Raw genomic sequence first — 24,656 nt, forward strand, 5'->3', positions numbered from 1 at the left:
TACACTAATCTATCATTTGTCTGTGGAGATTTGAGATTTGATGATAAATTATGTTATTGTACTAACTTGTATGAATATAAAATAACAAACCAAGTGTTTATCAAATGTCAAAACACAAGCAACATAAGTTAGAGTGTTTCTAGTAAAAACAACAAAAAAAAAAACAGAACTTATGATATTGTCATATGTTTAAAAAGCTTTTTATGACTATATTGCAGTAGTCCTGGAGCACGTTTGAAATGCCCCAATGATTCAGTTTGTTGTCACGTAAGAATGTGAGGAGGAATCTTCCCGCTATGGCTTACTGTAAGCAACACATCACTGACAAATTTCACAGTAAGTATGCGTCATTCTGCATCAACGGCTACGTGTTGGTTGTTAGGAAGGGAGTGGAACACAGGTGACACATTTCATGGTTTTCTCTGCTGCACTTACATGAGTCAAACGAATGGATCTGGAGTTGCTGAAGTAATGCTATATGCCGCAACAAGAGGAGCAAGATTAAAATATTTTTACTTCATTACTTTACTTATTTTAAAATTTCCATGCGTTTGTGCTTGAGTAATACTTTCTTGAAGACTTTATTTTACTTTTACTTACAACAGAAATACACAAATATTTGTCCTTTTTAGTCATTGGACTCCTAAATCTGGCTTGTTACTTGTTTAATCCGAAAGTTTTTATACGAAAGTTTTACACAAAATGACTCAAGTTTTATAAGAAGTCCAGTCAAGTAATTTCCTGTGAACCAAATAATTTAGTACTAAAGTTCCAGTGCTAATGCTGAAGCTGCCGTGTTCACAACATGCTGTGACATGTCACAATAACAATAGTGTGTGTGTGTGTGTGTGTGTGTGTATGTGTGTGTGTGTGTGTGTGTGTGTGTGTGTGTGTGTGTGTGTGTGTGTGTGTGTGTGTGTGTGTGTGTGTGTGTGTGTGTGTGTGTGTGTGTGTGTGTGTGTGAAGCTAAGGTTAAACGTCATACTTTCAATATAGTTTGTACCTGAGTACATTTCAGAACCTATATTTTACTATTACAAAGTAAGTAAAGAAAGTAAATCGGTACTTTTACCAAAGTTCTTTTCCCCACACAAGTATGTAACCTAAGATTACTTTGGTCAAATTTGATTACAATAATCATTCTTTAATTCAGTGTCTGTGGTAGTTGTTCTATTAGCTGAGACAAATGAACAAAGAAATAAATCATAGCTCAACTTGGTCGATATTCAGTACATTCGTCATTCTCATTAACTATTTTCCTGGTGGAGGTTATTTATTACTTATTAAAGTTCATGTTTGTTGGTGCACACAATCATAAACAGTGGGCTTCCAGGAATTAAATTGTTTAAAAATGCTTCAGGGCAACTCGGTGAGTCGTTTCCACGTTGCCTATCCTCAAAACTGAAGAATGTTCACGTGGTGTGTGAAATGGTAAACAACACATACGGGTTCAGCAAGTAACCAAATGAAGCAATTAAAAAAACTACACAAGCATATGTAAATGACACTGAGCGACTCATCCTGAGAAGATAATTGGACAAACTTTAAAGTCAATGAAACAAATGATGAAATAAGAACAGTTGCTTAACACAAGATGCATGTCTTGTACTCTGTATTGACCAAATCAAAAGAAACACTCTGCTCGCCTCCTGAAAGCCAAACAGTAAGTGTGTCACAATGTTTATCGAACACTGCGGGATGCCGCATGCCATCAACACTCGTATGCATCCTGTGGAGGCAGCAGCAGGCTCTTTGACACAGGGGAGAGGCTGCATGGCGGCTGGATCGTGACCCAGGTTGTGGATCAGACTATCAGTCAGATCATATAGATTGTCGTGCTGCTAGAATGCTAATCATCTTGTGTCTGTCCATCTTCGACAACCTTTTGTCCAACTCATCATTATAAAATCTGCTGTGAGTGTCCCTCCCGACACATCTGGCTTAGATTTGGAATAATAATAATAATAATAATTAAAAAAAAAAAAAGAAAGATTGAAGCTGATACCTATAATACCAGATTTGTGATATCTTAAATAAAATGTGTTTTTGTAAATCTAAACCTAATTACTTGACATTTCTGTTTTTGAGACACAGGGGGCTCATTTCTGTCCATGACTGGTTCAAAACCATCTGTGATGTAGGAAAATGTTCATTCTCTTTGCATATTGTCAGGAAGTTACAAGGGTTATCAGAATAAAATGTAAATTAAAATCCAACAATGTTGCATCCTGAGGTTTAAAAAGTAATCTGAGGTTGATTTGGAGCTATAGAATAAAGTGGCCTGTGTATATTTCATATTTTCTGGTGCCATCAGTCTCACTTCTTTCCAAAAACAAGGTATATATAATATGATGGAGTTTGAGTGCATATAAAATAGGTTCCCAATATATTTTCAATTTCCAAGACAAACTACATTTGTTGCGTGCTGGGAAGTGAGATTGCTGGGAAACTGTTGTTTTGTACATTGTATATTATCATATCATCCTTTAATTACAGTTCCAAATGTGCATTTTTTTACTTGATATGGTTCGGGTGAAAAATGTTTAGATAACAGAATACAATGCAGCAGGCACAAAAAAAGGGTCAATGCCAGTTCTACCATTATAATGCACTTTCAATCTGCGATGTGAGGAGACCAGATTCTGGAGTTTGAGGATATAAATGTTGCCTCATTCTCATTATGTCTGATGAGGCCTCTTTGCAAGAGTTTTTAGTCTTAAGATGCACCTGAGTGTTTTCTATTAGAAAGCCTCATCATTAAAACATACTCAGACTGCATCAAGCACTGAGATGTGCGCTCTGCTCCTGATTGTTGCACTATCCTCCATCCATACATATGACTGCGCTCTCATCAGCACCACCCTTGTTACACGTCGGATAGCTGAGTCAAGTCAGACACAGGCTGACAGAGCAATACAGGAAACCCGATGCAATAAAATCCTCCTAAAATCTGCAAACCTGCTCCGTAAATGGAAACTTTTGAAGAGTGACATGACTGAAAATGACGCAGTAAAATGTGACCGTCTTAAATAACAGAATCGGGGCAGATAAAAGCAGTGAATCTATGATTCGATGTGGATTTATTTGTGAGCTGCAACCGGATGTGCAGACACACACTGTGTGTGTCTTGATGGCTCGACGTCCTCACAGGCACTTTCCCTCAGGATGACTGGGAGTGACGCAGGGCAAGACGGAAAATAAAAAATAAAAACCTGGGGCTTGAGGGGAAGGACAGCGGTGATGCAGGAAGGACTGTAGTCGTATTTATTTCACAGGCAGGTTAAATCCCGATGCACCACCTGCATGTGTGCACACAGCACATGAGAGTCTAAAAGGCTTCCCTGTGAGGAATAACCAGCAGCTGATAAAGGAACCGTCTCCATCCGTGGGGCAGATCAGGTTTGGACACTCCCAGGTAGGCTTCAGCATGGCTTGTTATGGATCTTACTACAAGCTGCTTTTTAAATTCAAGGAATACATCAGATTTCAAGAGAGAAACGATAGTATTTGTGTGTTATTTCTGCAGATTGGGGGCAGTTTGATGCTTTCCAGCACCTCAAGCAATTTATCATGCAGTCACGATTTTCCCCCCACTACTGTCATTAGATATTTAAAAGGTCTCAGTGGTGTGACTGGATACTTATTTCTCTTTAGGTTGCTTCGATGCTGATGGTTTCTCACTAATCAGCCAAGTCGTAAGTCGCATTCATCGGGAGGATATTTGGAGCGTCGTTTCTCGTCAACCTCCATCATGAACTACCTTCGTCGACGACTGTCGGACAGCAATTTTATGTCCAACCTGCCAAATGGCTACATGACCGACCTCCAGCGCCCCGATCCCCCGCAGCAGAGCCCCGCGGTGTCGCCGGGGCCACCGGAGAGGCGCCAGTCCACCAGCCAGCCGCAGCCCAGTGGCGGCGGCGGCGGCGGAGGAGGAGGAGGAGGTGGTGGAGGAGGAGGTGGAGGCTCCGGCTTCTTCTCATCCATATCCAATGCTGTCAAGCAGACCACCGCCGCTGCGGCTGCGACCTTATCCGAGGCGGCGGACCGGGCAGGGGTCTCCAGCAATGCCAAGATCCTCCTGGTGCTCGACGACCAGCAGACCGACTGGTAAGAACAGTGCGCAGCGGAGGAGCGCGGCCCCGCGTCTAGACTGGGAATGTGTGCCAGGTCGTGGGGCTGCAGCAGCCAGCCAGCCAGCCGGCCTCAAATCACATCCAGAAGGTCATATGATTCATCACCGAGAGGTGCATCACGTGTGTGCGCCAGTGGGTTTCAGTCAGAAACACCTTGCAGACATGTCAGTGCGCTCACGGTGCCATATGGCACAGGCGCAACAGACTGAAAGCAACATGCAGGAGCCATTTTCATTTTAGGAGCAGCGATTTGCTGTGTTCCAAATAAATACTTAAAACAGATGACACATGCAGTAGAGGTGTGTTTACGCTGATGCCAGCACGATGATGCAGGTATTTCTAACTGAAAACTAAAAAGGGTGAATCACCAGGTTAATGAAGCTCTTCAACAATGCGCAGACGCATCCTCACTCGAGCTGTGCACAAAAAGGCGTTAAAATGCTACGTGATTACCTCAAAACGGCATCCAAAGTGATAATCAACTAGATATATGGCTGCACCATGTACAAATCTTGAATATGCATCGAATGATTATAGAGGTGGAACCTACCAAATTCTGATTCAGATGCAATATAAACTGGTGTAACAGGATGTAGCACGGTGGCAAGCGGGTTTTTATGTATTTGATGTATTATTGAGCAGAATTAAACTGGGCTATTCTCCTATTACAGCTTTAACAATGCAAGAAAAGCAGTAACTGATGCAGCAGTCGCTTTCAGCATGTTGTTTTGCATTTAGGGTGAAGGTCTTCAGAGGAAGGAAGGTCCATGGAGACTTAGACATCAAGGTGGAACAGGTATGTTGTATGGTAGTCATCGTTTGTTTTATTCCGATTTAGTGTATATACATATTAACTTTGAGAGAAAGGTGAAGAATGCACAGTATCACAACCATATGAAGAGACCACAAGGTAAACCTTGATCGAGAGATGTTTTGTGATTTATTTCAAAAATGTCTGTTTTTGCTGACGGATAACATCAAACCAAAAAGTGGAGACAAAAAACAAACCAGTGCCTTGTGCATAATAGAATGAGGCCATTTGATTCATCACAGATCAATACTAAATGGATTTCACTTACAGTATATTGTGATTTTCCTTCTTCTTCAGCAATTTACACTATTAGTCACATTTCTCACACAATCTTAAGAGAATAAAGTGACTCCCTCTACTAACTGAAACACAGACAACTTATTTTACATTCTCAAAGCATCAGCATCGTTCAAATAAAGCCATGGTCACGTTTACTATCAAGTTAGTCACATTCATAGTGAGTTCATTTACATATTATAAAGTCTTTCCAGATTATTAATCTGTGTCTATTTAGATCACTCAGTTATCCTCAAACAATCTAAAAAAAATTCTTAGAGCTTCTCTTTCTCTTTTGTCTCTCAGCCTAATGTTGCGTTGGTATTTAGACTGTTCTCAGGCTTCTTCTCAGGAAGAACATGCTTCGATGTTTCATAACTGGAACTTTCTCCACACAGTCTGAACTTCCCACTTTGATTTTCTGCACCGCCAATGTCTTATAATGTTTGACAAGCATTGATAACATATTGATATTGTCCCTTTCAGGCAGAATTTTCTGAAATCAACTTGGTTGCCAATGCCACTGGCTCCTATAACGTGAATATGGAAGCAATCAGAAATGGACATAAAGTCACTAAGTAAGTGCTGTTCTTAAAAACCATTGTAATGCTTCTTAAGTTCTCCTTTTCTCCAAATAACTAAACCGAATCCTGATTAATCAGTGTGTCTTTCAATGCATTTCAAAATGTGTCTCATGTCCCCGGTGCCAGATCTTTTAAGCCCGACTTCGTGCTGATCAGACAGCACGCTTTCAGCATGGACAAGAACGGAGATCACCGCAACATAGTGATCGGACTGCAGTACGCCGGAGTGCCAAGCTCCAACTCTTTGCACTCGGTGTACAATTTCTGTGACAAACCATGGGTGGCAAGTACTATTTAACTTATGTGTTCATTTGGATTCAGGGCACTCGGAATTCAACTACTGGTCACATACAGCAGCATCCTTAACATCTATGTCTGTTCCAGTTCGCTCAGATGTCTCGACTCCACAAAGAGCTGGGCCCAGAGGAGTTTCCATTGATTGAGCAGGTTTACTATCCAAACCACAAGGAAATGGTGAGCTCTTTGGTTGCCTCTCTCCTCTCCTCTTGCTCTCGTGTTCAAACTAAGCAATCCTGAAGGACTGTGTATACCGACAGATCATTTTAAACACAGGTCAAATAGTGATTAACCTTTATTCGATTGTCATTAGTTGGTGGTAAACAGCAGCTCGAGCCACTCTTCTCTGTTGGATGTCTCCTTATCCAATGTTTTGGATGATTTTCATACTTTTGTGCGATGGTGTTGTTGGTGGTGGAAAAAGGACCCAAGAGGCCAAAATCTAGTTTTTCTAAGATCAAGTGAAAATGAAAAAAAAGGGACAAGACAACAACAAATACAGGCGGAGATCAATAGTCTAGAAACATGACTGAGGATAAACCAAGAGACAGATACTGTACAGGCGCAGGGATTGTGATGACAATGACATGGTGCAGCTGAAAACAATCAAGGGTAGTCACGGTGAGGGAGCACAGAGGACGACACGAGGGCAGAGCAACAAGACACGAGAGATAGGAGAGAGAGAGTACACATGAACAAAGACGGAGAAGACAGAGAAGACAAAACCAGACGTCAACTATAAATAGAAAATGAAACCAGAACCATAATAGGACCAGAACAACATTAAAAAAAACAAAAAAAAAACAAGCACAACAGGAACCATGAGGTACCAACAAGTCAAGTAAACAGTTAAAAAACTAGGATATATTGCATACATGTGCAAATACACTTGACTTTCGATTTGTATGTAAATAAAATATGACGCCCTGAGGTTGGACGTGGGGAAAATGTCTAAGAAATGGGATATCAACATCAAATCATTCTGAATTATGGTAGGTGATCTGTCACAAAGATAAAGCTGTTGGAAAAACAAGATCAACAAAAGGAATTCAGAAGAGTGCAGGACCTATGAAGTGATACCAAACTGGAGAAATGCTTATTATTAATTCTGGCGATAAAAGTTGCGGCGAGCCAGCTGAGGGAACGCCTCTCACCTGATATACCACTTTCATGAAGAAAAAAACATTCTGAATCGATAATGCTTTTTACTTTGCACTTATTTAACATCAACTTCCACGCGCGTGTGCAAATAATATCAAGTTCGTGCTCCTTTTTATTTGCGCAAACACTCAGTTAAACTAAATCTGATAATCCCAAGTCATCAGAATTAATCTGAATTTTACTCTTTACCTTCTCTTTGACTGTGACGTTAAACAAATAGTTTGTTGATCTGTAAGAAGCCTGTGATCATGTTTTTGTTCCAGATCACCTCTCCTCGCTTCCCTGTCGTGGTAAAGATGGGGCATGCCCATTCCGGAATGGGGAAGGTACGGTTTGCCGGTATCTCAGTATGAACACCTGATTTCTGACATTGATAGGTGTTGCCCCTCTGGCATTGCGACCAGGAGGACAACGGTGTTATGGTTGTCTCAACGTGTTGAGCTGTGGCAAGAATAGAGAAGACGCAACACGTTGAGCTGACGTTGTAGTCATACAGGAAGGTTTATTCTTTGACAAGACTCAGGTATCCAACAAAATCACAACTGACCATCCTCTTCGTTCACAAGAAATATTTACTGTATGACCCGTTTCCTTCTACTCCTGACTATCCTTTTTAACACTTAATACAAAACAATTAACACATTTTTACTCGCAAACATTCTTATCACCATTTTGAACAATATGAAATACATTTAAATCACAAAACCATAAACTATTGTACTCGTTGTCTAAAATATACCTGTATAATATTTACCGACAATGTGGCAAATCTGATCTGGTATCTACCATGAAGATGCTTTTAACTTAAAAATCCATCAGAATTATTATAGTGCATGAACATTATTCATTAAGTGCAACGTAAATTCAGTCTCAAACTTATCTCAGGTACTTAGTGTTACTTCATGTCACCTTTTGACCCTCTACATCGGCGCTAGCATATGAATATGTTCACTCTTGCTGTTCCAGGTGAAGGTGGACAATCAGTATGATTTTCAAGACATTGCTAGCGTTGTAGCACTGACAAAGACTTATGCCACATCTGAGCCCTTCATTGATGCAAAGTACGACGTTCGCATCCAGAAGATTGGTACCAATTACAAGGCTTACATGTGAGTGAAATGAGCATGCCTGACATCCTGCCTTGATGGCGCGTGACGTCCCCAAATATATTTCCATAATCTTCAACCACATACATGAGGAGTTTTATTCCAATTGACAGGAGAACGTCCATTTCTGGGAACTGGAAAACTAACACGGGCTCATCTATGCTTGAGCAGGTGGCCATGTCGGACAAGTAAGACCTCAAAATTGCAAATTAAGTGAAAGTGTAAATCAAATCAGATCACACTGCAACATGATATCTCTGTTTAACACGTCAGGTACAGAATGTGGGTGGATTCCTGTGCAGACATTTTTGGAGGATTGGATATTTGTGCTGTGGAGGCTCTGCACGGTAAAGATGGCAAAGACTACATTATCGAGGTACTCGAAAACGACTTAATGACATCAATATTACTGGTGATCGCAAAGGGATTTTTGCCAAATCCAGAATATTTTGTTGTTTTAGGTTGATGACTGTTCTATGCCACTGATCGGAGACCAGCAGGACGAGGATCGCGTCCAGATTGCAGATCTAGTGATTTCCAAGATGAACCAGTCTGTTCCACGCACTCCAAGCCCTTCTGCAGTCCGCGCCACAGCGGGGCAGCCGGCCCAGGTGCACAAATCAAAAACCACGTTCACTGCTAAAGCTGACCTTTACTCACCAAAACCATAAATTGCGAAATTATTGTAGAGTTTGTCCTTTGAAGGAAATAACTCAAACAATAATAGGTTGCAGGGAAGTATTGTAGACATACACTGATGCTACAAAAACACCAGGGGACTTACCACAAATGTCAGAAACAATTGATAAATGCAGGATTTAATTATGTATCAAAGTTGTTGATGAAGGTCTAAAACGACACAAATGCGTTTAGCATATTCACATTATGAAATTCTGAACATGTAAGTCTGTGTCTGACTAAATCATTAATCTTCTTCTCAGAAACACTGATTTTTTTTATAACATTCAAATGCATTGGGTGAGCCGATGCACACCTCTGAAGTATTCGATATGCAGCTTCAGCATTGACCTATGCATACAAATGACTGTCATCAGTATAAAAGTATAGATTTATGCCATATTTATGGAAATATATCCAAGAGACAGTAATAAATAATACACCACACACAGACTCCTGTGGCATTGCAGACTATTTCAGTGAAATACAATCTCATTAGCGACACATCAGATAACAATGAAGTGGAACTGGGCTACATGGGCCAGAAGGATTCACACACCCACACTGAGCATCATTAACACTTCCACACACTTTTGGAGAGCCTTGATGCATATTTCCCACCACTGAAAATGAGTCTTCAAAGCTGGAGTATCATTTAGTCAGATTTACTCTCCCTGGCTCATCTTGTCGCAGAACATTTTGATAAGAAAAACTTTCAAAAGATCGAAAATCTTTTCCTCTGGAAATGTTTCATTTTTGTCCTTTAAACCGGCCTGTGTTTTGCAGAAAGCAGTTTCTCCTCAGCCTGTCTCACAGCCCAAAGTACCACAGTCTCAACAGCGTCCCTCACCGCAGGGTAAGACATACATTTTTGACCTTAAAAAAAAAAAAAAGAATCGAAATGAAAATAAATGTCAGAGTTAATTGATCATTGTTCTTCAGGTGGCCCTCAGCAAAGTCCCCCATCTCAGCAACGCCCACAGCCACAAGGCCAGCCCCCAGTACAGGCCCCCCAGTCTGCTGCCAGCCCCGCTGCTGGAGACTCTGGTACCCAGGCTAAAGCCAACCAAGGACCTGCAGCCCAACCACGGGCACCAGGTCAAGGTGCTCCTCCAGGCCAGAGACCTGCTTCTGGTCAGGGCTCTCCTCAGCGGAGCCAGGGGGGCTCCCCTCAGGCTCAGAGGCAACAATCTGTAACACAACAACAGAAATCTGCTGCCGGGGCTCCTGGCCAGAAACCTCCACAGCAGAGGCCTGCGCCACCGAGGCAGCAGTCCCTGGGAGGGTCGCAGCAACAGAGGGCCCCCGGCCAGCAGCCGGGTCGTCCCGGGCCACCCACCACCCAACAGCCCCGACCTGCTGCTCCGGGTCAGGGGGGGCCCGGAGGGAGACCCCCTCTGCAGCAAAAGCCTCAGCCGCCACAGAAGCCAAGTCAGGACAACCCGGCTATGAGCAGCTCTCCACAACTAAAGTAAGTAGCTGCAGATGATAAGTGACTGAGGATCATTTTCATCTATTTTCTTCAGAAAATGAAGCCCATTGCTGAATGTGTACAGAAGTTGGAAATTCCCCCGTTGATAATTATTTTAATGCATCTGATGTTGACATCACAAGTTGTTGATGAACATAAAAACAAAATAACTGGTCGTTGATTACAATAATGATCTGGGCAGGATCACTAAAAACTTTCAGCCAGAAGAATCTTCTCCCTCAGGGACCTGGACTGATCTGAAGAGTGTCTAACAGAGCAACAATGCATTTTCAACCTGGATTAGACCTCGACTGTCTCATATGATCTGTTGATCAAACATTTGAACTCGTTGATCAGATGTTTTCAGCTTTCAATCTTATCTTTGCATGAAGGCACTCCTGATCTCATTCATGAGTATTAAAAGGAAAAGCAAGCTTCAGTTGTCTTCAGTCAGGATTTAAATTAAACTGTTACCACGCAAAAGTGACCTTCACTTTCTTAAGATAACAGAACAATTAGACTGTGATTTCAAGATCTTGTCATTAAAAAATACCGTCAGCCATTCTCATCTTCTGTACACATGAACAAGAAAAAAAATTCCCCTCCTATTCTTTGCCTGCACTGAGAAATGCATGCCATGGAGGAAATGCCTTCATTGACGAAGTATTCTCTTGAATGAGCATGACTTGTTAATTATTACATTTTATAAGTCTTTCCACTGCAGATTCACAAGACATAACATGTCGGATTGTCTGGAGAGATTGTGATTCATTAAAACAATGAATGCGTCACAGATGCTAAATGTTGTAAGATACAGTTGATGAAATATTCTATTTAGACTCTGAGTAGCAGAGATAAGGAAAACTGGAGTAATCTGATATTTTTCTGGTTTAGCTTTTTGTCATTTCTACAACTGTTGATAAAAGTGCGCAACTAAATCAAAGTAATTTTAGCCACTTTTATATACAAATTTCCAACTGATGAAGGGGTACAGTGGTGTTGAAGTTATCCTGTCCAGGATGTACGTACCTGCCTGAAGCCATATTCAGCTGATTGGCTCCGGCCCCCTTTAACCCTGCATCGGATAAAATAGCATATAACCCCAATAAATGCTGACTGATCATGTGACTCTTTTTGATTGAGAAGTTGTGCCATGTTTTCTGCGAGTTGAACACTTTGTAAAGTAACGACAAAAATGCCCTGTTGCTTTTACTTCAGCACCTTTTCAAGTTGATGCTTTATTAGAAAATGATGATTGGATACTTTCCACCGGCTGCATGTTTGGCTTGACACGAGTCTTACGCCTTGTGCTCATCCAGACTCAACTCTCGGTCGGATTTGACCCTCCAGTCACAAGCTGGATGCTCCAACCGTTAGAATCCAACCTCTCGGCCACCACTGCCCCCATTTTATTGATAATCTCACATAATCCAGTCGCTGTATTTCAATATATAGACCTGAAGGTTTTTATATCATGAATCCCAGACAAAAACATGCATCATATGGCAAAAATGTCATTCACTATTCATATCATATCAAAGCTTGCTTGAAATGATAAGGTGATACTGAATGACCGCACAGAATGAATGTACTTTCTTTTCATCTTTTACTGAGCTTTCTCTCTCAGGTTTCTTCCTCTCTCCGTCTTGCCATGCTCCGGTCTTTTCATTCCATGGGTTTGCTGCATGACTTTAATAGCCTCTTCCTCTCCTCTATTGCCATTTTCCTCTCTTTATAGCAAATCCCAGTCTCTTACCAATACCTTCAACATTCCAGAAACCCCAGCGCCACGAGCCAGCCTTAGCCAGGACGAGGTGAAGGCTGAAACCATACGCAATCTACGCAAATCTTTTGCCAGTCTCTTCTCAGAATGAGACGGCGTACGCCCCCCTTCCCTCCTCCCACCGACTGAAAACTGGACAGGCAATCAAGAAGAGACAGACCACTTCCTTCACCCCAACAAGGACCACGATGACGCCATCACCAATTCATGTTCAGGAGCTGATATGGAACAAAAAGTCCACTATTTACACTCACTGCCTACAGAGCTTAAATCTTTTAAAAGAAACACAAAGTAGAATCCAGTGAAGCACTGAGGTCTGAAACATTCCTTGCCTTGTCTGAAGCTCATTTACTCAACATGTGTGCGCGCCACATGAAAGCTTACATATATGCATGAACACACGTACACAAAAATAGGAAACGAAACAACCCAATACTGCTCTCAGTTGTTTGTTGGTGCCGTAAAGTCATTGTGGTCTTATGTTCAAAAGCAATTACGGAACTGTACGAGAGTCATTCTCAGAGGGAGGACCATTGAATCTTCAGTTTCATTTAAAACGATGCCCCTGTTCTTATGAAAATAATGCATAACATTGCGGAATCCCATCTGGTTGCTATTGTTGGATAAAGAGCAGGTTAATAAACTGTTATTACTGCTACAAAATGGGACAAAAGCAACAATTTGATCAGGAACGGCTTGTGAGCAGCAGCAGTTCAAATGGTAAAACTATATAACCTATAAACCATGGCATTGTTTCACCTGTTTGGGCTCTTTCTCGAAAATGACTTTCAGAAATGTAGCTTTTCCCCAACCAGAAATATGAGGTAGAAACAATTCAAAGATCTGATTCTAAAACCCACACTGCCCCTCCTCTCCTGCCGCCCTCCCTTCAAATTGTTTCTGTACAGTACCGAACTCATTACTGCTGCACACACACAGTGTCCAGCGTTAGCAGGAGCTAGAAACGTTTGCGCTCTCGACCACTCATGGTGATGTCTTAGCTGCATGTCAACAGGAGGCAATGGTTGCATTCTCCAACCTTTGACTTTGGTGCTTGTAACTGTGTCGTCACATGTAGTTGAATTAGTTAGTAAATTAGCTTCGTAGGTGTCGTGAGTATGTTGTTGCTCCCTGTTTTTCTTCACTTTTTTTTTTTTTCTTGTTGCACAAAAGCAAAGAGCCCCAAAGCTCCCCACTTTACAAGCATGCCTAACACGGGCTAGACGGTCAAATCAAATGGAGTTGTCTCAGGGATGTCCAGTTGATTGTGACTCTCGTGAGTGTGTGTGTGGGTGAGGGTCTTCCATTGCAGTCTCAATGTGTTCGTTTGTGATGAAGGAGAAAAAAAAGAAGAAAAGAAGCATGCAGTTCAATGAGGCGGAATGTTTTATTGTTTCTAATGCATTTGCACACTTTTACTGCAAAATTATACTTGAATACAAAAGTCATGGACTGATGTACAAAGTCTACATTTTCAGGTTTTATTCATCTGCCAGTTAGACAACGCAGCAGCTCGCGGGTCCCACCGAGGGGTGCTGCTGTGTCTGCGGCAGGTGCGGTACAGTGGGACAGAGCATTGACAGAGCACCTGTACAGGTAGAGCAAGGGGGAAGGGACATACTTTATAGTTTTATTTCATTGTCCCTCTACGTTTTAAACAAGGTGACAAGACAAGCTTTTGAATTGTAAACCAGCTCATGTTTTAATGGATGTATACTAAGTTCTCCAGTGTGTCGGGTTGATTATAATGTGTCACGGTTGGTCAGTGCAGTGGGATTTTGCACTTTATCGTACAGAACAACAGAGCCTTTGCTTCCATATATGCTTCTCGGTTTTCAACGGGTTCATGGCCTGGAGGGTGCAGGCCACACTCAAAAGCATACTAAGCCAAGGAATGTGATAACATGGGTTCATCTGTACAATACAGCAAGGTGAATACTGTCAAGGTGAAGGGAGGTCAGCCGTGGGCTGCTCCACTGCAGTAGATTTAGCCCTCACCGGCACCAGTCTTTTGCACTGACAATACCCTTTCTTGATCACTCCGCTAAATATCTAAGCTGTTACTGGACAACAATCCCAGGCACTTAAAACGTCTTCCAGAAGGAATGCATTACATCTGAATGTCTATGTAGTACGGCAATATTGAGGTTTGGTTTTTTTTTTTTGTCCGGCGATGACCCAATAACCAAGATTATAAAGAAGTCCCAGTGTCCCTGCAGATTCTCCATGCTGCCTGTGTTTTTCGATCTATTTGTATAGCCACAGTGACCCCTTGTGCTCAGTGGTGCATAAATGTGTGAATGTCGTTCTGTAACTGGTCAAACCAAATAGATGTGCTGTGCAGAGCCGAGTGATGCCGATTGTCATGTTCCTCCCCTTGCTGCTATTTGTGCTTGTTGATATTACGTGTGTCTCTGAGTTTTCTATTTTTATTTCTTGTGTAATTGGTTTTGTACATGCATAATTGTCCTTGTATGAGGCACGACTATCTGGGGCTTGTAAGTTTATGTATTAGTTATTCAGAGCTTCATTTTTAAATCTTACAGTAACTCAGTGTCTTTACATAATTGCCAGATTTATCACAGCACAACTACTGTCAAGAGAATCAGTAAGAACAGTCACTGTTACACTGAGTGTGTAATTTATGAAAATGAGCCATTTACAATTTGCATGGATGGATAACTCTGAAAAACGTCCTTCTGTCAGTCAGAGGCTGCTCGGCCATGATGAGACATAACGTTTGACCCAGGACCTCCAGAGTCTGATAGAAGGAGCTGTGGCATCCATGCAAAGTGTTTTTTTTTTTTGTTTTGTTGATATTTTCAGATGATTTTGGTTTCTGAAAGTTTACATTATTTATTGTGGATGTATTTGACTGTGAATGTACATCTTTTGTTATCTTTCCCAATCTTTTGTTCTATCGATGCACTGTATAATCATTGTGAAAAAAATCAAATCCTTAATAATTTGAGTGAAAGTGATTGTCGGTCAATGCCTGCCAGATTTGAAAATGTGCATCTTAAATGTGAGTGCAAAAATCAAAAAGAGGAGATTTTTATTGATCCAAAATAAGAAAGTGCATAATGTAAGTCACAGTGGATTATTGAAATAAGCATAAAAATTGATGTTATATGCAATGTAGCTATATTATGTGAAAGATGAGTATGTTAATAAAACATGCACATGTCCAATAAAGTCTATGATCAACACTGGCGGTTTTGTTTCGAGTTATTGGCGAAATACAGTAACAGTAACCAATGAGTGTCCACGGTTTCAGTTTTCCATTTATGTCCATCCAGAGTGGTGGAGAATATTTTACATTTTCTCATTCAATTGAACGGCCTAGGGTAGAGGTCATTATAGCTGCCTTTTTCAGACTTTGAAACAAAAAGCATCACAAAAAGCTCAAATTGTGCTTCTAATTCTCATATTTATCTTAAATTTTGTATATGGGAATATATTAGTTCTTGATTCTATGAGACGCCTGCCAATCACAAACCCAGATTAACGCATTGTGGTGCTCTAAAGTGATCTCAATCAGTGTCTGTTTCCTTTGTTTGCACTTACAAAATAGGACTTTTCCTTTGACCAAAGAGAAAATTTTTTGAAATAGATTTTTTTTTGTGTGCAAAGCTACAGACCCATCTCATGTGCCCACACAATTACAAAATTATGATATTAACTGTCTTTTTAGACTAATCTGGGCCAACATGTGTTGAAATAGTAATCACACTGATGCTGAAACTTACAGACAATTCAACTTTCCAATGCAGGATCTCTCAGTGAAACTCGTGAATACCATCACAGTCACTCTTGACGTAAGATAGTTAAATTGGGAACTTTTTGGTTTATATCTTTGAATATGAATATAGATAAATAATCATACCCATGTCTCAATGCTTTGGGCTGTGATAGATTAGCTCCTGTAGAACAACCCAGTATATTTAACAGCAGACTTACTGATGTGACCACAAGGTGGTGTGGGCCTGCAGTCTGACTACCACAGGCTGCTCTACTCAGTTGAAGGAAGAGCTATTTATTCCACTGCTTTAAGCTGCATTGTGTCAGTTTGACTGAGAACAGATGCAGTCAGAAACATTTTATAAAAACTGAAGCTTATTGTCAGGACGAAAAGAGCATTTCTTTCAGACAAGCAATATATCACAATACACAGATATATATAAACAACAACTTCCCAGCAAACACTATTCATCACACTGTAGTCCATCTTTTCTTCTCAGACTCAAGCCTTAATGCAAGTATTATGTTACCATGGAATTTCTTTAGTGTTTCCCGTCTGAAAGCAGCAGCTGCAGCTGACAGAGGCTACTAGTATTATTCTCCCTCATTCAACAGAATGATGTGCTTCATTCCATTGTGCAAATCAATAGCTTCTATCTAAAGCTGAAACAAACACATCACATTTGGGTTGTTATTTCTGTTCCCCCGCCACCAGAGTAAAAAAAAAAAAAAAAAACATTTTCTGGGCTGACAGATTTTGCTCATTGTGCAAGAAGGTTCAATTTTAATCACAGATCAATTTTCTCTTCCCTTGAAAATTTCAGTTGCAGACAGAAGTGTCTGGAGAGCAGAATCCAATTTGCAGGCAGGATGTTATATAGGATGTCGCTTATGAAAGGTCAGTGTGATTTTTAATGCTCTGTCTGCGGGCTTGCATTTCTTTCCCCGCTGCCCAGCAGGCCGTGCTGTTCTCACCTGACAAATCTTAGTTTGGTGAGCAGGTAAATTGCTCATCTGGTCAGAAAAGACATGATTTCACATCAGAATTTTTTCAGGACTTCAGTATCACTGTCGCGAAAAGAACCAATAACTTTTGTATCTAGACAGAAGACAATGAGGCGTAATTGGACAGAGTCTATCACTGTCTGGCATATCTGTTCCCAAGAACATGAGAGAAATGGTGATTCCCTCCTAATGCAGTCTTCAGCTGGAGCTTAATCATCCTGATGAAACTTTTATGACTTTGCTGCTCACAAATAAAGGTTTGAAGTACAGACAGGGGAGAGGAGCAAAGTGGGTTGGGCCCTCACGACTTCATCTTTGAGCCAGGATATTTCTAGAGACTGACCCAGTTAAACAGCCCGGAGAAGCTGCAAGCACAGGTGCATCTGGATGCTTACAACCAGAATGCGTAATTACACACATTAAGGTGTCATTTATTCACATATTAAAGCAAGTGTCAAAACTGATTTGCACACACAGTTTGATGGTTTTGCAGTGCAGGGCATGCTTGATCTGAATGGGAGCAATTTAAAAACATCGGGGTCCAGACATATTTACATTTTTTTAGGTCAAGATTGTCATTTCAAATACAAAAGAAATCACACGAGCATTCTCAGCTATGTGAGAAAGCCTGATGTCAGTCTTTTTTTCATTCAGTGTTGTAGGAAAGTCTGAATGGGAAGCAGTGGCTGTTACAGCTATTATACATGGCCTACAGCCTCACACAATTAGTGCAACCCCGTACTGCTTTGCATTGTGCTGCTGTGCGATCCAGGGTGAATAATATCCATATTTAGAAAGCCCTCATTGATTCTTCCCAGCTAAGGCACAAAAGATTTGTTGTCTGTCCGGTCTTGAATAGCAGGACATTAATGACAGCCCTGCTTTATAAAACCTCCTGCTGACCTTAATCAGTGTTTGACAAACTCACAAAACTCTGAGCTCGTCTACATTTGCTCGAAATGTAATATATCCGCTCTCTGTTTCTACGCTGTTGCATAACATTATCATGGTGACCGCAAATAATTCACATTATCAGGAGCTTTCGGAAGGAAGCAGCACCCACTGAGAGGCCTGTGTACTCGTTCCAAATGTGGTTCCCCTTTAATAAACTTGCACACATGACTGAGTGATTCCTCAGCCAAAATGGCAGATGATGAAGGATGAGAGAGTAGTGTGCAATAAAGATTTAATTAAGTCTCACCATGGGATGTCTTACTGCGACTCCAGAGACCACGACAGAGGAGTTTGTGTTTGCCCAGTGCAGCTGTGAATAATACCTACACTATTCTTAATTTGACCTACATGAGGAGGGTCTAAGAATATGTTCGCACATGACCGCAGGTCTCTCTTCCCATCTTTATTTGCACCGTGAGGGTGCCAGAGGGGCTCTCCTTATGCTGAACCTTATGTTAACTTTAAAACCGTCAATCTCAGCTGGGGATAATCTGGAGCGAAAAGACACACTGTATGAGTAAATGTACAGTCAATACGAGGATGCTCTGCCAAATCCCTCCTACGGTGCATTTGCAGATTGCTGAGGAGTTTACAAGCGATTTCCAACCTCCCCTCATTTTATCTTCATGACGTAAATTTTTATGGTCTCAGTGGAAGACTCCCATCAGCATTTTACTTCATTCCCTTTGAAATCTGTTCCGTCTCTTTTGCTCCTACTCAGTGTAGGTTACCATGGATACCGCTCCCAAATGGATTGGCTTGTTCATGAATTTGTTTCTAAGTGTTACTTGAAGTCGACTGGAATGTTCTTTTTTTTTGTGTGTGTGTGTGCAGCCAAGGTAAACATAATTACATCATCAAGAGTCGGAAAATCACAATAAAGCCTATTCTATCACCAACATTTCTTTAATATTCTCCCCGCATGGAGCATATCAGTGACCTGGGAACACCGTCCATTAGGGCCTAAAACAATTCTACCTCACTTTGGAAAAACCTACAATTCTAATGCAAATAATGTGATGTGGATTTTGCATGTTCCCACTGAGCCAACAAGGCATCCAACTACTACTCGTCTGAAATCCTCATGAAAGCACTATATGGACTGTTGAAGCTGTAAATGATGTCTGGGGCAGGAAAGTTTCACCGAGAGGATTGAGTGGTTTAATTTGTTGAGGAATTAAGCAGGGTTTCTTTGGAATTAAGGGAAGACTGTGTGCATGTCCCACTGAGCCTCCAGAGTCACCACTGCTGCACTTCACTCCCCTCTGAATGAGAACCCACTGAATCCCAGTGTCTACACACGAATGTGGGTGGATCTACAGGAGCCAATAACATTGAGCAGTATGTCTATACAAGAGGTCTAATTCTGGTTGTGTAAAATATTCATCACTGCAGGGGTCATACAGAACATCTCAAGGGTCCCGGGGGGCTTCGCGTGACATCTAGAAGAAGCTGAATTTGCTCGCCTTACTCTGCTCATCTAATGTGCTTTTCGTGTTTTCTTCGCTTAACGACAAAATACATTTGGATTACTGCGGCACTGCCTATTTTTGGGCCGAAGTCTGCGAGCAAACGGGGCTTGGCTGTACCGTGTGCACATCCTGTGTAATTCCCTTCAATAGGGGCAGACATCAGAAAGAAAGTTTGCAGGGAGTCACTGAATCTTACATAGAGTTAATTGGCGACAGCTGGAGAGCTGAAGGTTGTTTACTGAGCTGCATGAGAGCTTGTTTCAGCAGTGAAGACAGAGTGAAGCACTGTTCTGCTTTAATGTCGTTACTTTGTGGTGGTATAAGCCTGATTGATCCCCATCAGAGGGACGTCTAATCAACAGAGAGCCATTGATTTCCTCTCCACGGAGTCTAGGAGGTGCCTGAGACACCTGCTAGCGGCCAGCTGACAGACACTTATGCCTGCAAACCAACAGCTGACACAAACTGATGCCAGTTCACTGTGTTGGGGAGAGTGAGTCACACATGCTCAGATAGATCGCACTCTCAAGGAGGCTGGATGCTGCACAATGTGAGATCCACTGTATTCTGAATCACGTCTCATACACGCGCTATGTCACAGATGGAGTCTCGGTGAGCTGCGGTGTTTTGCAACTCGCGCGCGAGGAGAGAAAAGTGAAGATAGCAATAAGCGGGGGAGAGCAAAAAAAAAAAGCCTATCATATACCCTGCTCAAGGAGTGGAAAGCTGTCCTCCCTGTAACGAAATGAGGTCTGTCAAAGCTAAGTAATCATTACGATCTTCAGCCTGACCCTCTGCACAGTTTGTCTACTGATTTCTATCTGCCATGAGAGTGCTTCAGTAAGCAGTTCTTGTGCGGCAGTCACATGCTCCGGGGCCGAGGCTCACTGCCAACTGTCCCCATCATCTATTCAGACAATGCACAGGGACGTGGCGAGGTGAGACAGGGGCAGATGTGATAACACAGCTCCCATCTTGAAGTCAGACAATGCAAGAGGATGTGGTAAGGTTGGACTTCAGGCCCAGATGACAAAAAGCAAGCCAAAGAAAGTTATGTATGATTATAAACCACATGAGGATGAATGGGAGAAAACATTTAGTTGTACTGGAAACATGTTGCATTACGGACATTCATGAGGCATGAGAGCAAATTTTAGGTGCAGTTTATTCAGATGAGAAGTCTATCAGAAGAGCACAGGGTCAGGATTTTATACAGGCTCTGCTGCAGTTAAATTAATGACTTTGTCAATGGATATCAGATATTTGCAGGGTAAGGCATCTGAGGGGTAATAATTTCATGCTCCTCTGTGACAGCCACCATGATGAAGGATGTGGTGAGTAAGACTTTAGGCCACAGGTGGAGAACAAAAGCAAACTACAGCGGTTATGTGGGATTATAAACCACCGGCAATGGTCAATAAGAATTTCCCCCCCCCCCGTGTTGAATTAATACCGTGATATGAACTCCTGGAGTCTGACTATACAGAATTCATAAGCGCTGCAACAGTTTAATTAATGTATGAGTCAACAACATAGATGTTGCTTTATGCTTGAATGTCGCCTTGGAATTATTATTATTATTATTAAAAAGAACTAACTCCAACCACATTAAATAATGAAAAAGAAAGCTGTGTATTGGCACAGGACGGATTTTACTCGTCATCATTCCTGGATCATCAGTGTGGGAGGACCTTTCAGGAGGAGGAGAGGCTCAACCTGCAGGGAAGTGTTTCGATCGTGCCTGTTAAACTTTGTAAAAAACTGAGTAGTCACGTTTGGTTTTGCTCGCAGTAAACAGGACGTCACACTGCAGGATGAGCACACCAGCAGCAGCAGGTCTCTGGGAAAACACCCACACAGTGAATGCTTAAAACTCGAGATGTGAAAGATGAACAGCGAGACCGCAGTGCCGCTCCAAGACTGATCACCCCTCCCTCAGTCCTCCTCCTCCCTCATAAAAACACGCACAACCACGCCTCCAGATCCACGCGCACAGGCGCAGGCTCAGACACACCTCCTCCTTACCCCCCATCACACACACACACACAAACACACACACACACATACACACACACACACACACACACACACACACACACACACGAAGGCAGTGTGAGTGCAGGAGCATCGCAGGCTGAAGCAGACAACATGTAACGGCGGCATGAAGGACGAGTAGTGTTTGTCTCCGGGAAGCTCGCAGCAGGTGCAGCGGGACTGAGGCTGCACCTCGGCGCGTCCGTCATGCGCGCCGCATCCGACCAACTCTCGGTAAGGTAACGGCCTTCTTCTTCTCCCACTCGGGGAAATCCGAAATTATCCCAAACTTAGCCGAAGTCGTCCCCCCTCCCAGCTCTCGTCCTGATTTGAACCCGCTGCAGCCCGGCTCAAAAGCATCGGGTCAGAGGGGGAGGATGGAGGGCCGTGCGTGCCGCATTACCCAAATAAAAAACATTTGGTGCCCGAGTGCGTAACAGCAAGTATTTGATGAGGCTTCAAGGCTGGATGCGCCTCTGTGCGGGCCCGCAGGGAGGCTTCGGGCAAATCTGTATTTGTTTTTGTCTTGAAAAAGCCACGAAAAGGACGAGTTGCTTTTAAACCAAATAAATATGAGCTCAATTTACAAGAGGCTGCGTTGAAAACCCACAGGCTCGTGCAGAAATAAGTGCAAAGGAAAATACTGCGCTCGGGCTCTATGAATAGGCTGTTATGCAATATTGTTGTTCCGTCCTTCGATATAATTGCTCTTGATTGCCAGGGATAAATATGCCCCCGCAGATATTGAAGCTATTCACATTGATTAGCCTATCAAGCATTTGTTTCCCCCTCCAGACTGAGATTTCTGCCCCCAGTGTTCAACTGCAGGGGCATTTAATGGTTCCATTGCTGTGTGCTGTAGCCATGGAGACAGCATGGGGCATGTGGTTTTATACTTGTGCTCGTGTAGTGCCTCTGCTGAATAGGAGCCTCAGACCATGAAGATGAGTGGAGGCAGGAATGCACAGATTTGCTGAATGGAAATGATCTGTCTTCTAATTGTAAACTAACACATCAGCTACTTTTCTCCACACTTGTTGTTTTAATAACCCTTCAACCCAGATTTACTGACTTGATACACGAATATTCTAAATATTCTGTGCGTCTTCTGTCAGAGACCACTTTTAATAGCACTGATGCATGCCCATTGATGATCCCATTCACATCAATAATTGATAAGCAGTTGATTAAAATTGTTCATATCTATTCTTGTGTTAAAGTGAAGCCACTGCCTTTTTGAGAAACACAGATTGATAATGTTTTTGGATTCGTAGAACAGCAACAAAAATATCAGTTATCACTTCAATATCAGTAAAAGTTCTGAAATTACAATAATTGTGTTTTCGTATGACTCTAAATATAAACACATTCCTAAAATTACAACCATGAAAAATTGCTCATTTTAAAGTATTAGCCAGAATTATGTCTCTTCACAAGTCTCATATACATAGCCTAAATATCATATTTCATTTAAAAAGAGGTTAAAGGTAGTTAAACTAAATCTGACCTGGTTCAATAATAACCAGCGCCCTATACATTTTTACATTTTTACATTTGCTGCTATTCTGTGTTATAACAAAAAATTATACTATGACCTTTTCTGTTTTGCTGACACAGGTTTATTTGTTCAAACCTGAAATGATTTGAAGCTTAAAAGTAAGAGGATTTCAAGAGCATTTTTATCTATTCAGAAAAAAATAGATATTCCTATCATTTTGTGACTCTTCATTAATAGGATATTCATATTTTCTTTCTATTACATTGGAACCAATGACACAGAATCTGTCCCAAATTGCAATGATGGAATTCAGCCAATAATTAGAGATTAGTCACTATAGTCCCGGGAGTGATCGAGTAGCAGATAATAGTAGAGTAAGAATCTGCACTACGAAGGATCCCAAACTTTTCTTATGAATTGCGCTACATTTAGGTTTAGGAAATATAGATGATATCACAAATATCTTAGTCACGCAGCAACATGGTTCAACAAGCATTTATAACTTGTAATAGAAGCAATGCCATATCATTGGAAAATATATTTTAAATTGATTAACTTACTGTCATGTGATCTGGAATCCTTATGCAATGTTTTTCAACCTGATGGTGCTTTACAAAATCTCTCTTTTGATAAATAAGCATATATTTCTGCACGAAACAGCCACAAATTACACGCATTGGTTGCTCTCTGATATGTTTTTGAAACATCCCAAAATATAAGAGACCAATTGCAAATGAGTGACTAAGAGTGTGTTTATTGTGTGATGGGGATGGTGGGGAACAGACATGATTTCTAGGTGTGCTGTAGAGACATGAGAGGGGGACGGCTGGTCAGTACTCTCTCGTCACGGTGAACAGATGGTAACTCAGGGTTGGCTTGTGGGTGAGTGCCAACAAGAAAGCCCACGTGTGTCTGTGACACATAAAATCCATTGTCGAAATATTTTAGACCTGAAAATAAACTGCTCTTTAAGCTGTGACTCACAAGCATTAACTGCGTACCTTGTATCGGTGGAATTTTGATACAAGCTTTACCGACATGATATTTGTGTTTGTATATTTGCTCTGAGGTAATAGACTTAGAGCAAGATTATTGTAAATGTTATGTAAACGTTCATGAATTATGAACTAGATTTAAAATATATATATTTTTTCTGTTATTCAGATTTATTCTGTCTTGTACTTTTTCTTGTACTGAGTAGTGCAAGGTATTGTGAGTATTGTGGGTTTCTTTGACAGTTACCTAAAGGAATTTTCTCACTTGTTGTAGTTTGATTACAAGCAAATTGTCACACAGTTCTATTGACTCACTGGCTTTAAAAAATGAAAGATAGAGTTTTGTGTTGCTAAGGTACAATGTTGAGTTGAGACTATAACTGTTTGCTTTACTTGGTAATTGTAAAACTATGCCTGTTAAACATTTGCTCAATAGCATTTACTGATCTGTGATGAAAAGAGCTGTGAAGTGAAACTTAAATTCTACCCAAATGTGATGTTTTTGTATCTGACATTCAGTTTGTTTTTCTTTTATGACTTTAATCCTACACTGAAATTGATTTAATTGCATTTGCTTCATTTTCATCTCTTTCTTCCCACAGGCTGTGTTAATCATGAATCACACCGAATGGAGAGCATTGAAGTTCCTCTAAG

The 24,656-nt window shown here is 41.4% G+C and overlaps 1 protein-coding gene across 1 annotated transcript; it reads left to right on the forward strand.

Annotated features, from left to right (window-relative positions):
* Positions 1–3,751: 3,751 nt before the first annotated feature.
* syn1 (synapsin I) lies at positions 3,752–12,394 on the forward strand (the record flags this gene model as incomplete). The annotated part of the gene is made up of 13 exons (XM_080466833.1): positions 3,752–4,110; positions 4,875–4,932; positions 5,710–5,801; positions 5,934–6,090; positions 6,192–6,281; positions 7,529–7,591; positions 8,232–8,374; positions 8,485–8,559; positions 8,645–8,747; positions 8,833–8,982; positions 9,836–9,905; positions 9,992–10,520; positions 12,259–12,394. 13 exons carry the CDS (start codon positions 3,752–3,754, stop codon positions 12,392–12,394), a joined length of 2,025 nt encoding a protein of 674 aa, XP_080322959.1.
* Between the last annotated feature and the right edge of the window lie 12,262 nt (positions 12,395–24,656).

This window comes from Lipophrys pholis (assembly GCF_963383615.2).
Source record: "Lipophrys pholis genome assembly, chromosome: 7".
NCBI classification, from domain to species: domain Eukaryota; kingdom Metazoa; phylum Chordata; class Actinopteri; order Blenniiformes; family Blenniidae; genus Lipophrys; species Lipophrys pholis.